Source organism: Phalangium opilio, unplaced genomic scaffold (genome assembly GCF_054372755.1).
Source record: "Phalangium opilio isolate 3A_F unplaced genomic scaffold, DU_Popi_V2 ptg000329l_1, whole genome shotgun sequence".
Taxonomy (NCBI): domain Eukaryota; kingdom Metazoa; phylum Arthropoda; class Arachnida; order Opiliones; family Phalangiidae; genus Phalangium; species Phalangium opilio.
In genome coordinates, this window is record NW_028324226.1 from 12963632 (window position 1) to 12981464 (window position 17833).

Here is a 17833-nt window from a genome sequence, read left to right on the forward strand (position 1 = left end):
GTTATTAAGAAAAATTAATTTTAAGTATGTTTAATTTAAAATTTTAAAAACTACCCCAATCTGCGATATTTTAGCATGGATACACTGTTTTATTAGTAGATATCAGCGCGACCAATATTGGCCTTTTTTTACGGATAGTTGCCTCATAATAATCCGATTGTTTATTCTTAATGCCTTTTGGTTGAAATGGCCTATCGATAGTGAGAAAACTCCAGGGAGGAGCTCTTTCCCCCTTTTTCACCCCGTTTGTGGCCGCCATTTTTTTAAGGGGAAAAAATTTGAGAGTGGGTCCATTTTTGTTGTCATTTTCATATGTTTTGAGGATTTGCTCATGGATGGATTTTAAATATAATATAAAGTAGGTTTCAAGCTTTAATATAAGCCTAATTTCATAATTTTCCACCTTTTTATTGTCCCACAATCTATTTCTAAACTTGGCACTTTTTTTAAGGCGGTGAAATTGCGCTAAGCCTTGGCTTACGGTTAATTTTTGCCGTTTAAAAAAATGTTTATTTCTCGTTGCCCGTTACTTCGCCTTCTCGTATCGTCGTACTTTTAAAGTTTAGATTTTGAAAGTAGTGCTTTGTTTTCTTAAATATTACTTAATTGTATAAAATTTCAATATTATAATTGCGTAAAACGAATTCAATGTTGTTTGTTGATGGGACGCGCCTTGCATTTGAATTTCGTTCCCTCGAAACTACCCCCCCCCCCCCCCGATGAACGTTTATTTATCGCCGTCTTTCGGTGCTTCAGCCCCAAAAACAGCTGTTGTAGTGAGAATTTAGAAATGTTATTTTTTAAAAATGTATGCGCTCAGTGTGTTGTTGTGTTTGCATTTTATTGCTCCTAATCGTGGTGCGCGTCGAGGTTTACGAATCCAACGTATGTTGCGAAATGAAAATCAAGGGTGGATACTATATTATCTATGCTTTAAAAGGAATTTGACGGCGACATGCAAAACGGTATTAGGCCTTGCCAAAACTTGACTGAGCTTCAGCGCCTTCATCAGATTATCAAATATAATAAATTCACCCTCGGATATCCTGTGACGAGGAGATGGTTTTAAAGTTACTAATAACACTCGATTTTGGAGGTAGATACTGTCTTGTGACACTTGAAGTAACGATTTAATCTTATAAACAGACTAACATCATGAGCCCATATCGTAAATTAACCGATGTTGATATTAAAGCTTAATTGAAATACCGATACCAATTTTTTTAACTCAATGAATCTTTAATATCAATATCAACATCAACAATTATCTACTGAAAGAGATAACTACTTATATTCCATTCAAATTTCTCGCAACATTTCAAATTAACGAATAGAAATGTGCAAATGAAGTTCAAACTGATTAATTGGGCAAATTACTATAATGTTCACCGTTACCGATCACAGATAGATTTGCGTCCTTCAGCAGTGTTTATTATGCTTGTGAAATGGTAAGCGAAATCTGCGATTAAAGTTTAAAATAGACATGAGCAAAAAGGGCTTTATAAATATCAACTCGGTTACCGAATATCTAAAATTTGACCAAAATTAAAAAAATATTCTCTTCGTGATTAAAAATCTTGTTTGAAGCAGCAAGCGGCCATCTAATCCTTATTTACCTTATTTTGAATTAAAAAAAATAGGTTAATACCTCTTTCAGTAGATGATTGATTGATATTTCAGTTTCATTGAGTTTAAAAAAAATTGGTTCCGCCATTGTTTAATTTTCAATATTGACCAATCGACAATCACAAATTTTAATAACTAAATTACAAAAACCGGTTCAAAACCTTATTAGTTTTGAAACGATTAAATTCTAATTTTAAACATATATACTAGGTAATTCCTCGTAGGTAATTAATTTATTGTCTTAGTGAAATTAATGCTGAATTTTATATACACAAAATAAATAATAAATTAACTTCTAAAATTTAAATGTAAAATGAATGCATTATTTCCCAATTAATAAATGATATCCACCTATTTTCATTCTAATTAATTTCCCACTTAATATTAATTAGTCCTAATAAGCTTAAACTATCAAATTTAGAGGTTTCTTAATTTTACAAAATTATTATAATCTAACATGCAAAAATCCGAGGCTTAAAAACATTTTACTTTTATATTAAACGTTGCAAAAGAATTGACCAATAAACACTAACTAAAATTACCTAATGAAAGAGGATAATGAAAGAGGAAGTGACACACATTTGGTTTGGATAAAGGTTTGGCGGGAGATCCAAATGTCGATTTGGATTTGGGTTAGAGAATACGGTTTTAAGCGCCCTGTCCAAATGGAACCGATCCAAACGTTTAGATTTTTAGAGGTTTCTCATATCATCTGTTTCCGAAGTCTGCTTTGTACTATTATTTATGCTATGATTTTATGCTTTATTTATCTTGTAAACATAGGCAACAGTACCGCTAGTTAATCCAGGATCCACTTTTATCATATTATATTAATTATGGTTATTGATAAATGAAGCTTCGTTAGGTGCTAGGCAACTCTACGTAAGTTAACGAACTAACAGTCTTTCAAACTAATTAGATTAGAATATTGTGAGAAAATCAAAGTGAGTTAAAAATCCTAGGTCTCTATAAATATTTCTCTTGAAAGAATTGATGGAGCAAGTTTTATTTTAGCGATAGTTTTCTGAATATTGGATCATGGGCTATTTTCTGAATATTGGATCATGGGCTATTTTCTGAATATTGGATCATGGGCTATTTTCTGAATATTGGATCATGGGCTATTTTCTGAATATTGGATCATGGGCTATTTTCTGAATATTGGATCATGGGATATTTGAAGCCTGTCACCCATTAAAACAAACATTTCCTGCCCTGGCTCTTTCAACATTGGTTTTTGGTAACAATTAAATTTAAAATAAATCATTTGCATAATGCACATTTTAGATTTTTAATTACAGTACTAACGCTTCCCACGAAAAGAATGTATAATTGTCAGCCTTTTCCAACAGTATCATTAGGTGTTTATGAAATTAAAAATAAATAAATCTTTTTGGTTTAATTATCGATGGTTATTAAAGAGGCTTGGACTACCTTAATCTGGTCTCTGATGGAGAAAGCTCTGCGTTAGTGTAAACAATAGTTTTTAAACTTTGAATCATGGGATGGTTTAGTTATTATTTAGTGACAATTATTAGGTAACAGTTAAATTTGAAAATTTTTTGCTGTTCATAACTCCGTTTTAAAAATGGTATTATCCCATTGGACCGAATCCCATTCGACCGAAACCGCTTTTTGGTTTTTTATGGAGAATATATTTAAATTTCCAGCCCAATGGCGGGTTTCTGCTGAATGGAATTTATTTGAAAGAATTAGTTAATTAAATGTTTGTGAGGATTTCGAATCACCGCAGCAGCATGGTAGAATATCAGGCTTTTAATTCAGAGGCTCGGGTTCAAACCCAGAGATGGAAATTGTAAGTTAAGTTAGGTTAGGTTAATAATATTTTATAAATCATTTAACTATTCTACGCCTTTTCTAAAATATTTATGTTTAGCTTCATTGACTTCTCAAATAATATGCCTTTTCCAAAACATTACTGTTATGTTTGGTTAGGTTTGGTTTGGTTAAGTTAGGTTAGTAATATTTTATAAATCATTTAACAATGTTACGCCTTTTCCAAAATATTGATGTTTTATACCTTCATTGACTTCTCAAATAATATGCCTTTTTCAAAACTTTACTGTTATGTTAGGTTAGGTTTGGGTTCGTTATGTTAGGTTAGTAATATTTTACAAATCATTTTACTATGGTACGCCTTTTCCAAAATGTTCATGTTTAGCTTCATTGACTTCTCAAATAATATGCCTTTTCCAAAACATTACTGTTATGTTAGGTTTTGGTTAGGTTAGGTTAGGTTAGGTTAGGTTAGGTTTGGTTTGGTTTGGTTAGGTTAGGTTAGGTTAGGTTTGGTTTGGTTTGGTTTGGTTTGGTTTGGTTAGGTTAGGTTTGGTTAGGTTAGGTTAGGTTAGGTTAGGTCAGGTTTGGTTAGGTCAGGTTTGGTTAGGTTAGGTTTAGGTTAGGTTAGGTTAGGTTAGGTTAGGTTAGGTTAGGGTTAGGGTTAGGTTAGGGTTGGTTTGGTTTGGTTTGGTTAGGTTAGGTTAGGTTAGGTTAGGTTAGGGAAGGTTAGGTTTGGTTTGGTCAGGTTAGGTTAGGTTAGGGTTAGGGTTAGGGTTAGGTTAGGTTTGGTTTGGTTTGGTTTGGTTAGGTTAGGTTAGGTTAGGTTTAGGTTAGGTTTGGTCAGGTTTGGTCAGGTTTGGTTAGGTTTGGTCAGGTTTGGTTAGGTTAGGTTAGGTTTGGTTAGGTTTAGGTTAGGTTTGGTCAGGTTTGGTTAGATTAGGTTAGTTTTAGGTTAGGTTAGGTTAGGTTTGGTTTGGTTTGGTCAGGTTTGGTTAGGTTAGGTTAGGTTAGGTTTAGGTTTAGGTTAGGTTTGGTTTGGTTTGGTTAGGTTAGGTTAGGTTAGGTTACTTCTATTATTCGAACCTTACAGGAGGGATTTCTACAATTATAGTAACTAGTTTTATCCTTTTTCTTATTCAATTGAAACAAGTAGCCAAGTCGCCTTTATTAGCAATTCTCTCCGTTAACAATCACTCTTAAAGTTAAATTTTGCATTTCAAACATCAATATATATATACAACGAAAACTGTAGGGTAAAAAAAAGCCTTAAAAAAGTGAAAATGTTTGCTTTTTAAATTTTGATATATATTTTCCCAAAACCGCACATTTGGGCTGTTTTCGGTTGAATGGGAAACGCGTTCGGTCGATTGGGATTCGGTCGAATGGGACACAAGCTTAAAAATTATAATTTCTAATTTTGAGAAATAATTATCTCTTTACGATAAATACAGTTTATTTCCCTAACTTTCAACTTAGGCCCTCGACTATGGGAGCATCTAGTTGTGCTACCCCCAGATATTTTCTTATATCACTCTAAGAAAAATTAATTATGTTAGGAACGAAATGATTAACGCAAGTTGATGAAGAAATTCATTATTATTTAATAGATATTTTCATAAGTGGATCATATTACAGCTCCCTATAAATACTGGACGTAGGTTATGCTTTTGTAAAAAGCGTTTTCTTCCAAGACATCCAAGCCCGCCATCTATAGCTCAGTTTTACAAGTATAGTTTTCCCATTAACACGGATCTTGAGTTACGTTAACCTACGGAAGTTCCGGTTGATGGTAATGGCTGTCAGACCGCCGTCAGTGTCGTGATTAGTGTGAAGCTTGTTATCGCGTTATAATTTTGATTTAGAATGGCTTATGTTTCTTTGCTAATTAGGAAAAACGCCTAGGATCAATGTAACTAATTGCAATACCCAAATTAAAGAGACATCTGAACACGATCTATGTGATATTAAAAGCACTTAACCGTAAGCGACTAAAACGTTTTGTAAAACCAGCATCTTTCGCAAACGGAAAACCTTTGTCACACTTAAAAAAGGAAAACAAATTTCTATGTCGACGCACATAACCTTTAATTAGTAATAAATCGGTCCAACTATCCTCGCTAAAAACCATTAGATCGGTGGAAGCTCAGTGCTGTACTAAGGATACATTAAAAATATTCTAGCATGATGAAGGCTATTTTGATCATTTGAATTCATATTAATTTCCTTTTCAACACAAGCGTTTAAAAATACCTATAGATCGCCAATTATTTTTTAAAATTGGGAAAATAAAGTGGACTTCTACTATTATATTCACAACCCAACACTTTGTATGGAACAACTTGTTTCCTTCCGCGCTCTTCTCTCTCAAACCTTTCCTCATTGGCTACCACTTACATCCGTTTGCTTGCCCCGCTTATTAAAAATTTCTTTCGCGCCATAATCATTCCTCTGGTTTAGTTCACAAATTCGCCGCTGCGTTTCGCATATACCCTTTTCTCTTCAGTGCTAGGAGACAATGTTGATGCACGGCGATGTTATATCGTCCAGTACTTCTAGGGAGCTGTAATATGATCCACTTCTGATATTTTTCATAACAGTAATTACATTAATCACCCATTTATGTTAGTATAAATGATTTGTGTTAATATACAACATGTGATTTAGTGGAATAATTATAAAAATTGATGAAGCCAGAGCTAAGGAATTAAAATTGAATAGGCATAAAACAGCGATTAGAGCTCGACTTTATCTCGCCATTGTCAACGTCACTTTATCTTAATCCATAATTGAAAATTATCCACAGATCTTGCGTGTTAAATCGTATTATATCCACAACTTTATTTATAAATAATTGGTTATCCACTGATTTGTGGATAATGGATAGAAAATGTCGAGCTCTAAATGCGATATAGCTAAAATCAATCCCACTGGCTATTTATAATACAATATAACCTTTGTCCTATGTCTACTGTTTTGAAAAAGTACTGATATGATTTATTGTGTTAAAAAATAAAGAGTTGTAAAATCAGGATTGTTAGGCTCCACAGCTTTGTAAATCATTAAAAACACGTTTTATTTTGGAAGTAATTTTATTTGTTAAATTTAAAACATAAAATAGTAATTCAATTTTTTTAATTAAATAATTATTAATAAATTTCAATAACTGTTAATAATTTTAAATAATTTTTAATTAGTAAATTTATGTGAAAAAACGTTAGTGAAATAATTATGTTGAAAAATTTTGGATGATTAATGGTTTATATTTTTAATGAATGATGAATGCTTATAATAAATTTAATTTTTGATGATAAATGATGATGGTACCTAAAAACCATAGGATTATATTATAAGTTGGAACACAAGAAAGCAGTTGACCTGTATAATATCAAAAGTTCACAGGAAAACAAAAAGTATCATTCACTGAATCTTGTTAGCATCGTGTAATATGAGAAAACCGCCATAACGCTTACAAAAGTGTGTTTTTGTTTCCCTTAACAACCGTAGCAAGTGTCATAACTTAACAACGTCAATAAAGTGGACGATGTTATAGTTTGGATCGCTAACATTGAGTACTTATAGCTTACATATATTATAAATCTTTGACCTCAAAAAATTTATTTATTGGTTGAGGTGGGTCGTTTGCTTCTCATTTCACATGGTGCTATAGACAAGGGCTGGGAACTATGATAAAAGTATACATTTGGTTTTCAACTATAAGCCTTTGATAATACCATAAGTTAATAAGATATGCTCCATAAGTATGAGATACTTCGTAATGCTAAAGACAGCTCGAGCTACTTCGAGAACGTCAAACGAGAACTAAGTACACTCGGTCAATTTTGTAGAAATTTCATCGTCCTATTTATTAGCCTGCATTACTAAGCCTTTGAAAGCGCCTCACCAGGAGTCCAGGACTGGGATTTAGAATCTATGATCTAGGTCACTTAATGACAAGCTTTAAGTAACCAGTGACAAACTTATGGAACATACTTTATGAACTTGGGGTAATACCAATAGAGAGCCCTTCATGGTTAAATCAAAATATTCCTTGAGTCTTACTTTAAATTTTGAAATTTCACTGATTCAGAATAATTAATGTTTAAGTTAATTGAAGGTAATTTTACTTTTGCAGTGTCCCAATTCAATACAGGTTATTTTTAATAATACTTACAATTACACTGAAAGGGTGTTCATTTTCTCCACCACAACCTCTTTCAGTTGTAGTTCTTCTTCGCCGCCCTCAGGCGCGTTTCCCTTTTCGCCCTCAGGCGCTTTCTCTTTTTCGCCCTCGGGGGCTTTTTTCTCCGCTTTACGCCCTTTTGTCACAGAATTTAAGTAAGAAAGATTAATATTATTAATTTTCTCTAAAGAATTTAGTTGCTCTATCAGCTTGTAAGTTGCCTATAGCGATTCAAGTTCATCTAATTTGTTATTCAATTTCAAACATTATTCAGATATCCTATTTTATAGCATAGCGCGGCTTCAGTGGATTCCCTTCGAAGTGACTCTCTCCTAAACTGCGAGTATAGGTTAACGAAGGATAGTATGCGAGATTTATAAGTACACTGAGAAATCCCTCCCACAAATCCCTCCTGCTTTTATCAAACCAAAACTGGAGTTTGTAAGGAAAATCACCTTGTAGGGATCCACTTGAGCTGCACTCTGCTTTAAGAAAGTGAAATCTGGTGAAATTTACGATTTTTTAGTCTTGAAAAGCGCACCAGAATGGAAATTGGAAATTTTAATGGCAAATTTATAAATATGACAGTAAAAGCATGGACAAAAATGGGCGTGAGTAAATTTGTTTTCACGCTATAGGATAGGCAACTCCCTATCTCGGACGACAGCTTATTCCGTATAAACTCTGTTACAACATCGGTTGACAGCACGCGCAAACCTACGTCTATCTCCTAAAATTTTTTGGCTCTTGTCTGCACGTACAAAGCTACGTTGCATAGAGACCTAGGTTTGCGCGTGCTGACAACCGATGTTGTAACAGAGTTTATACGGAATAAGCTGTCGTCCGAGATAGGGAGTTGCCTATCCTATAGCGTGAAAACAAATTTACTCACGCGCATTCTTTATCCATGGTAAAAGATTGAAGATAAGATTTTTTTAGGGATCCTTTTCAGTATAAATTGAAAGTTACATCAAAACACAAGTCAAATGGTTCCCCTATAAGTTGACTTTCCTTTCGAACACCGGATTTTGCTTGGCGGTATTTATAACAGCATAATTCCAGCCTGCAAATGTCTCTGCTTTCGCCAAGCCAAAACTAGAGTTCGTAAGGAAACTCAGATTGTAGGGGAATCCACCATATTCCCTTTCGCCGGAAGTTGGTCTTAGCTCGGGATTCATGGGGGTGAGTAACGGGAAGAAATTGGTCTGTCGTCCGCTACAGTACATATTTTTGGATTATGTAGCAGACGACAGACGAATTTCTTCCCTTTACTCACCCCCATGAATCCCGAGCTAAGCCTAACTTCCGGCGAAAGGGAACAAGGTGCATTACGTGACTTTTGCGGTGCTTTAATCACTGTTCCAAATCGGGTGGTAGGAACGAAGTCTAGCAATTTCTAAGGGCGGTTTTGATTTTAAAATATTCTACGATGTTTTTCCCAAGGGCCACCCTAAACAAGCTTTATAACTGGAGTGTTTTAGTAATAACCACTAAATTATATTTCTCCTCAATAAATACTGAAAGGGGTCATTCATAAAGCACTCTAATAATAACCTATTTATGTGGTTTTCCTTGTGATTTAATGTCGTACAAGTTACATTTTCGACCTAAAATCGCTAATATGTACTTTAGTCCTATCACCCTATTTATAAAGTGCCTAATTTCTTGGCTTCCACTGTAAAAAAGTTTGTCCTAAACGATGCCCTTCCTAATTAACTCTAGGTATGCCTCTTTATACAAATAAAATCTTTGTATAGAAAACAATTATTGAAAAATTGGCCACTACTATACAACCGACTAACTAGCACAACCTGATGATGTTTTTTCTACCTTTAATATTAGGGCAATCACGAGCTATATGGCCTGTCGTGGATTTTTCTTAATGAGTCCTGATCGGTCCAGTGAATGCGGCAGTTGTATGAATTTACAGTTACGGAATTTATTTTATTTTATTTTATTTGGCTTCTTTTGGAAGCCCACCCTATGTCTATTTAGTAGACCTTCCCAATTGCCTCATTTGGAGACCCTTGTCTCTTATGGAGACCTACCCTTGTCTCTTTTGGAGACCTACCATGTCTCATTTGGAGACTGTCTCTTTTGGAGACCAACCATGTCTCATTTGGAGACTGTCTCTTTTGGAGACCAACCATGTCTCATTTGGAGACTGTCTCTTTTGGAGACCAACCATGTCTCATTTGGAGACTGTCTCTTTTGGAGACCAACCATGTCTCATTTGGAGACTGTCTCTTTTGGAGACCAACCATGTCTCATTTGGAGACTACCAATGCCTTCCTAAAGACTTTTAGAAAGGCTTTCAAAAAGGATACTTTCAGTAGTATTTCCAATCCTGCGTCGCTATAGTCGCCGAACTAGTAGCTATACTTAAGGCTACGAATTAATTTTACAAGTATTGCAAGTTTTAAATATCTTTATTTACTACAAATTTTTAGCTAGTCTTTTTCTGATCTGCTCTCTGGCAAAGTTCGGAGAAGAGTGATTCTTTTTGGGCATTATAGCCCATAAGGTTGTACAGTTTTTAAAATTGGTTTCCCCTACCTTTTACATGGTTCAACGTACAGATTTTAGGGTAGCTTCTCTACCTTTTAAGTTAATAGGTTACAGGCAAGCGTGAAGGCTTTATTATTTCTTATCGTTAAAAAAGATACAGATGTGGAAATAGGAGCTTTTACTCTCTTTTGTATTGAATCGTCAACGGAACTTAAAATCAACACATGTGTGCGAAAAGGGAGCTTTCTCGTTTTTATTGTGTTTAAGATATAACTGAGCCTGTACGGCGACTTTTAACAGTATGCACATTTTGTGTCATTAGGTCCCCTTTTGGGTTTAAAGTGCTAAAACCTTTTTATAAAGAGAGAAAACTATCCGAGGGATTTAACACTCCCCCGCGAAATACGTAGTATTTCTTATATTGTTTTTGTTTTCTTATGCATAATTTTGTCCCGTTTAACCGTATTTAGTTAGGTTTAATCTTCTTTGTTAAATGTCTTCAATAAATCTTAATTTTACATTTGCTTATTTAATCTAATATTTTCAATGTTTAAATGCTTTTATTTAATTATCAGAGATTTCTAAGGGGTAGAGTAATTGGACTGGCCTCCGTAAAAGATTTCCGTTCGCGGTTCGCACTATGCAAGCCCGTACCTTGCCATCGCGGCCAATTTGAGTTTCATTTACAACACCCATTTTCCACATTTGTTTTTGTAATTTGTCGTCGTGTATTAGAACAACGTCCCCGACCTTCATTACAGTTTCGTTTTTTGCGAGTTTGCTGTGATGGGCAGATCGCAAACCTAGTAAATATTCGTTTTTCCACCTCTTAGTGAGATGGTCCATTAAGGCCAGTCTATATCGTAGCCTCTTGGCTGTTTCCCTTTGGGAGCTAGTCGTGAAATCGGTTGGTTTTACCTTTTGTGGTGGTAAGCTCGTGAGTCTCCTTCCTATAAGCAGATGCGAGGGGGTAAGGGGGGAAGGCTCGTCAACGCTTGTATTGTCAAAGGTGATGGGGCGCGAATTTATCACCGCTTCAACTTCTACTAATATTGTTTGTAGTTCTTGAAAGTTGCAGGATGAATGGCCAAGGGCCTTTTTTAAGAGACTTTTCGTTGTCCTCACCATTCGCTCCCAAAAACCACCCCACCAGGCAGCTCTATCCGCTATGAATCTCCATGTGATACCCCTTTTGCCAAAAAAATCTTTCAGTTCAGGTGTATCTAGATTGTTCCATATGGTTTTAAGGTCCGCATTCGCTTTTGTGAATGTTTTTGCGTTGTCGGTGTAAATATCACTTGGTAAACCACGCCTGCCTATCATTCTTCTGAAGGCTAACAGAAAGTCCTCCGTTGTCAAAGAGCCTACAAGCTCTAGGTGAATGGCTCGTGTTACCGCGCACGTAATTAAGCAGATGTATGCCTTTTCGGACGTTTGATTAGTTTTTACATACAAAGGTCCTGCAAAATCGATGCCAACTACTTGGAAGGGTGGAACTTGGTCAATTCTTTCCCTTGGCAAAGGTGCGGTGGAAAGTTCGCCTGCTTTGCAGCTAAGTTTTTTACATAGGTGGCATTTTTTCAATAAGGATTTCACTAATTGTCGACCAGCGGGAACCCAATAACGAGATCGTAATTGAGTGAATGTTGCAGTCACACCGCTGTGAAAAACGTCTTCGTGGCTTCGCCAAACTATAAGTTCTGTAAAGCGTTTCTTCTTGTTTAGGATAGCTGGATGCTTCTCCTCAAAGGTTAAGCTTGATTTTTCTAACCTTCCACCCACGCATAGAATATCTTCCGCGTTAAGAAAGGGTTTTAGAGTTAATATGTTTGACGTTCTTTTTATGTTGGTTTTGTTTTTGAGTGACGTTATTTCGTCTTGAAAGTCTTCTATTTGTTCTGATTTTATCCATTCTTGTTCCGCGTTTAGTAATTCGGATGCTTTCAGGGCGCCTTGCCTTGTATCTTTCTTCTTGCAATTAGCAACAAATCGGTACATCCAAGCTGTAATCCTTAGAACCTTGTCTAATTTGCTATATTTATTCAGGTCGATGAGATTTTGAATGCAAAGTCTTTCTTTACAATTCACGCTCACGCTTAGTACTGTTTTCCTCCTCTCTACTTCAATTTTGTCTTTTGCCCTAAGGGCTACGGTGCTTTGTTCGGGCCAGTTTTCTTCCTCCTGTCTCAGCCAGAGGGGTCCGTGCCACCAGAGTTCGTTTTCGTTAAGGTTTGTGGCTGATAAACCTCGTGTAGGCAAGTCTGCAGGGTTATTTTCCCCTGGGCAATGCATCCAATCTAAGGGGTCGGATGCTTGCTGTATTTCAGCTACTCGGTTTGAAACGAAGGGCTTCCATGATTTTGCTGAACCCTTTAGCAAGTGCAACGCAATCATCGAGTCGGTCCACATTCGCACCTTTAATGCGTCGGTTTGAAATACGCTCTTTATGTTCTTTACCAAACGACAACCAAGCAAACAAGCCATTAGTTCTAATCTTGGCAAGGTTAGTCGTTTTAAAGGAGCGACTCTAGCCTTGGCGGTTACAAATGATGTATGTATTTCATGATCTTTCGATGTATAGCGTATGTAAATAACGCAGGCATATGCTTTGATGCTACTATCACAGAAACAATGTATTTCACTTGTTTCAACATTGTCCGTTTCATTGAAATAGTGACGGGAAAGTTTGATGTGTCGCAATTCGGGAAGCTCTTTACACCATTGTCTGAACTGCTCGCTTATTTCTTGGGGAAGTTCCTGATCCCATTCGAAGCCTTGTTCCCACAAGGATTGAAATAAAAGTTTCGCCCTGAGGGTATACGGGCTTAGTACACCGATAGGGTCAAAAATTTGTCCTACCGCGCTTAATATGAAGCGTTTGTTGTTCTTTATTCCTTCGAGAAAATGAATCAAATTTTGTAGATTAAAGGTGAAGTAATCTTCTTCTGGCTTCCAGAGTAGCCCAAGGATCTTGAAATCTTTCTCCCCCGCCTCCCCTTCAAACGTGACACCTTCGCTTGATAAGCCTTTATGACCCCACATGCGTTTTAGTTCTTTTGAGTTAGTGTTCCATTTTCTCAATGTCATTCCGGCTTCTTTCATGACGCTATTGATATTTAGTGAAAGGTCGAGGGCAGCTTTGGGGTCACTGTCGCCACTACACAAGTCATCTACGTATAGATCTCTTCCTAAAACTATAATTTCCTATCTTCCGCTGTCATATTTTTTAAGGTGACATTTAATGGTCGCGGCTAGGAGGAAGGGAGATGACGTCACCCCAAATGGGACTCTGGTCATGCGTAATTCTTGGAATTCATTTCTGTCTAACTCTGAGATCCATAACATTCTTAACGAGTCCCGATCTTCTGGGTCTATTCTCACTTGAAGGAATGCTTTTTCGATATCTGCGGTTATCGCGATCTTATGATTTCTGAATCTTAGTAATAGGAGTAGAAGGTCTGGGTTCAGGTTGGGTCCCGCAGACAAACAGTCGTTTAAAGACGGTACCCCTTCTATGTGTGATGATGCATCACATACGACACGCAAGCGAGTTGTACTAGATACCCTAGTTACCCCTTGGTGTGGCATATAGTATGTTCCAGGAATTGATTCAATTGTTTCTACCCTTTCTAAGATCCCATTTTTTAACTGTTCGTTAATTATATCCTTGTAATCTTGAAAGTAAGCTGGGTCTCTATTAAATCTTCGCACTAGGCTTTTCATGCGTTTGTAGGCTACACTTTTGTTATTAGGAAGGACGGTTTTTTCTGTTATGAATGGTAATTTAACTTGGTATCTATTGTATATGAATGTAGTAGTTTGTTCAAATAAAGTCATAAAGTCTTCACTATGGGGGTTTTCGTCTTTCTTTGCATCTATCCCGAGGGATTCTAGTTCCCAAAATGACTTTAACGTGTCGGATACTTTCTTCTCTTCTATTCCAACACGCATAGACGTTGCTTGTCAATATTCTTGTGGTAAAGAAGGAGAAGATTGTGGGCCTTGCAAAACCCATCCAAATGTTGTTTCTTGAGCGACTAGAGATTTGCCCATTCTTTCGATATTGCCCGTGGCGATTTCCCAATAATAGTCGCTTCCTATTAATATACCAATGTCCGACCCGCTTCTCGCGGACTCTTCGGGTTCGTCGGCTAAAGCCATACCTTGGCTATTCATGTGTTTCTCTATCTCCTTGCAGTCAATGGTGGTGATGGCTTGGCATAGATAAGGTACCTCTATGGCTATAATTTCTACTGCCTTATTTTGGTTATTCTTGTTTTCTAAGGTTAGTTTCACTTTCCTTCTTTTGACAGCTTCTTGATCGTTATTTCCAAAACTATTTATTGTTAGGCTTACAATTCCAACCACTGGTAGGTTTAAAGCTCGTGAAACATCTTGCCTAATGAAAGTAGCGTCGCTGCCGTCGTCTAACAAACAGCGCGCTTGCCTTTTCTTCATGGCTTCTTCCGGGTGGGGGTTCCTGACTGTGGCCTGTGCAGTTTTTAACAAAACGTTGCGATTGGAGTATACTGAATGGACTGTAGCATTTCTACTCCCTATCGCGGCGTTTGATTGATTGTTTATACCCGCCATAACGGTATTCTTTGGTCCCTTGTTTGAGTTATTTTGGGGGCATATGGCTCGATTGTGTTTTCCCTTGCATAACATGCAGCCTTGCAAATATGATCTGCACTCAGATAGAGAATGTCCCATTCGCAGGCAATTAAAGCATCGCATCGATGCCCTTATCAAATCCTTTTTGTCTTTTAGGGAATGGACAGTGCAGTTGACGGATGTATGTTTATCATTTTTGCAAAAGATGCAATAACCCGCTTTTTTTGTTTGCGTAAATAGTACGGATGCTGAAGAAACAGCAGCTCCGCGTCCGTTACGCGTATAGGCATACTTGTTAGGTGTTTTGTGACGGAAGTCAGTCTTTGCTTTTACGGGGTATTTATCTCTCTCTGACCATTTGCTCCCTGAGGAGGAGGCTCCAAAAAGGTTGGTTCCCAAAATATTAGCCCTTTCTCTGCTTTCCACATCCTTTCTTAAAAAGTCTACCAGTGTTTCCGCGTTCCAATCATCGTCCGAAACGCGGGTACGACTGTACTCTAAACGGATTTCTTCCGGAATGCTTTGCAGAATCGAGGGGGCCAAACACGTGTTTTTGGAGGCCGTGTCCATACCCAACCCTTTTAAACTCCTTAAATTTACTTCACAAATTTCTAAAAGTTGGCGTAAGGCCTTAATATCTCTAGTTGATTTGACAGGTGTTAAGTTAATCAAATTGTTCATATGAGTTAGCATTATTAAATCTGACCTGCCAAATCTGTTTTTTAAGTCTTTAACTATTTCATCATAAGCTTCATCTGAAGCGTTATAATTTTTAACTGCACCCTTTGCTTCACCTTCTAGATATGAAACTAAATAATTAAATTTCTCTACCTTTGGGATGGTTTCATCATCATCCACAGCAGCTTTAAATCTGCTCCAGAAAGAGTTGAATTGAGTTATGTCCCCTCCAAATTTTGGCATGTCCAAGCGGGGCAATTTGGTATTTGTTCTTCTCATGGCACTACACGACCCCGATTGGCAACCGGAAACGGAACCATGTCCCGATGTACGATTGTTTCCAATCGGTGAAGAGTCGCGTTGCCGTTTACGGCGCGTTGCCGACCGAGTGAGTGTGATTTCATCGCGGATTTTTCTCGCGGCGATCACCTCGTTTGATAATGCCTCAACATCATCGATATAGTTTCTTATCTTTTCGTCCAATACTACGAGTTCTTCCTCGCGTTGGTTCAACAAAGTCACTTTATCGTCTATTTCATCGCCCGAATTTCTATCACCACTCAACAACACTCCAAGTTCTCCGATGAGAGTAGCCACGCTCTCTCTAGCACATCTCCGTATCACCTCCAGTTTCCTTAGTTCGCTCTGCGGCCTTCTCTCCTGGGTCCGTAGGCTCGCCAGCGTCTGCTCCTCGTCGCTAGAGTAGTTGTCCATGCTAGCTCTTTTAGTTTCCACGGTTGTAAGTTTTAAGTCCCGGTACGTCTAGTCCCGGGTTTCGGCACCAAAATGTCGTGGATTTTTCTTAATGAGTCCTGATCGGTCCAGCGAATGCGGCAGTTGTATGAATTTACAGTTACGGAATTTATTTTATTTTATTTTATTTGGCTTTTTTTGGAAGCCCACCCTATGTCTATTTAGTAGACCTTCCCAATTGCCTCATTTGGAGACCCTTGTCTCTTATGGAGACCTACCCTTGTCTCTTTTGGAGACCTACCATGTCTCATTTGGAGACTGTCTCTTTTGGAGACCAACCATGTCTCATTTGGAGACTGTCTCTTTTGGAGACCAACCATGTCTCATTTGGAGACTGTCTCTTTTGGAGACCAACCATGTCTCATTTGGAGACTGTCTCTTTTGGAGACCAACCATGTCTCATTTGGAGACTACCAATGCCTTCCTAAAGACTTTTAGAAAGGCTTTCAAAAAGGATACTTTCAGTAGTATTTCCAATCCTGCGTCGCTATAGTCGCCGAACTAGTAGCTATACTTAAGGCTACGAATTAATTTTACAAGTATTGCAAGTTTTAAATATCTTTATTTACTACAAATTTTTAGCTAGTCTTTTTCTGATCTGCTCTCTGGCAAAGTTCGGAGAAGAGTGATTCTTTTTGGGCATTATAGCCCATAAGGTTGTACAGTTTTTAAAATTGGTTTCCCCTACCTTTTACATGGTTCAACGTACAGATTTTAGGGTAGCTTCTCTACCTTTTAAGTTAATAGGTTACAGGCAAGCGTGAAGGCTTTATTATTTCTTATCGTTAAAAAAGATACAGATGTGGAAATAGGAGCTTTTACTCTCTTTTGTATTGAATCGTCAACGGAACTTAAAATCAACACATGTGTGCGAAAAGGGAGCTTTCTCGTTTTTATTGTGTTTAAGATATAACTGAGCCTGTACGGCGACTTTTAACAGTATGCACATTTTGTGTCATTAGGTCCCCTTTTGGGTTTAAAGTGCTAAAAACTTTTTATAAAGAGAGAAAACTATCCGAGGGATTTAACATGGCCCGGCTTCCGACACTCGTAACAACGCCTTTCGTACGGTTTTCCCGCATTTTTTGACCGCGGATTCCGTCCACCGCGTTCACGACGCCCACCGCGACCACCTCGACCATAATTGTTGACGTTTAGCGTAACGTTGCCGTTAAATGTGGCACCTGTCAATCCTTCCATTTTTCTAAGCCTAGGCCAGTTAACAATAAATTTAATAAACTTAACAAATTAACGTCGATTAGTTTGCTCACACTCGATTTCTTAAACTTGGTCATATAATTTAATATCGAGTTGTTAAATATATGCCTTAGTTTAAAAAAAGATATGTGAAATTACAAATTATTGCTAAATTGTTCATGAAACTTACTTGAGTATTTCGATCCTCCAAAGTTTAAATTTGACGGTTAACGGTTTGGCCAAAGCACAGCCCACTCGATCACGCAAGCGCGTGCAACTTGCGTGACCGAGTGGGCTGTGGCCAAAGATACGGCCAACTTGTTATCAAGTTCTACGGCGTACGAACGAAATACAAGCTGGCCGCCCTGCCTAAACCTATACAATATTTTTTACTAACCTATAGGCCTAGCAGTGCTGCCATGATCACAAAATTTCCTGCTAGCCTTTCAGTCTTTTATGTCTATGGTCTTTCAGTTT

The 17833-nt window shown here is 37.3% G+C and overlaps 3 protein-coding genes across 3 annotated transcripts; all 3 read right to left on the reverse strand.

Annotated features, from left to right (window-relative positions):
- Positions 1 to 10678: 10678 nt before the first annotated feature.
- LOC149611077 (uncharacterized) lies at positions 10679 to 13216 on the reverse strand. Its single transcript, XM_089858823.1, has one exon. It carries the CDS (start codon positions 13214 to 13216, stop codon positions 10679 to 10681), a length of 2538 nt encoding a protein of 845 aa, XP_089714949.1.
- A 102-nt stretch (positions 13217 to 13318) lies between these two features.
- Positions 13319 to 14065, reverse strand: LOC149611078 (uncharacterized). Its single transcript, XM_089858824.1, has one exon. It carries the CDS (start codon positions 14063 to 14065, stop codon positions 13319 to 13321), a length of 747 nt encoding a protein of 248 aa, XP_089714950.1.
- A 12-nt stretch (positions 14066 to 14077) lies between these two features.
- LOC149611079 (uncharacterized) lies at positions 14078 to 16120 on the reverse strand. The gene has a single exon (XM_089858825.1). The coding sequence runs from the start codon at positions 16118 to 16120 to the stop codon at positions 14078 to 14080; it is 2043 nt and encodes a 680-aa protein (XP_089714951.1).
- Positions 16121 to 17833: the final 1713 nt, after the last annotated feature.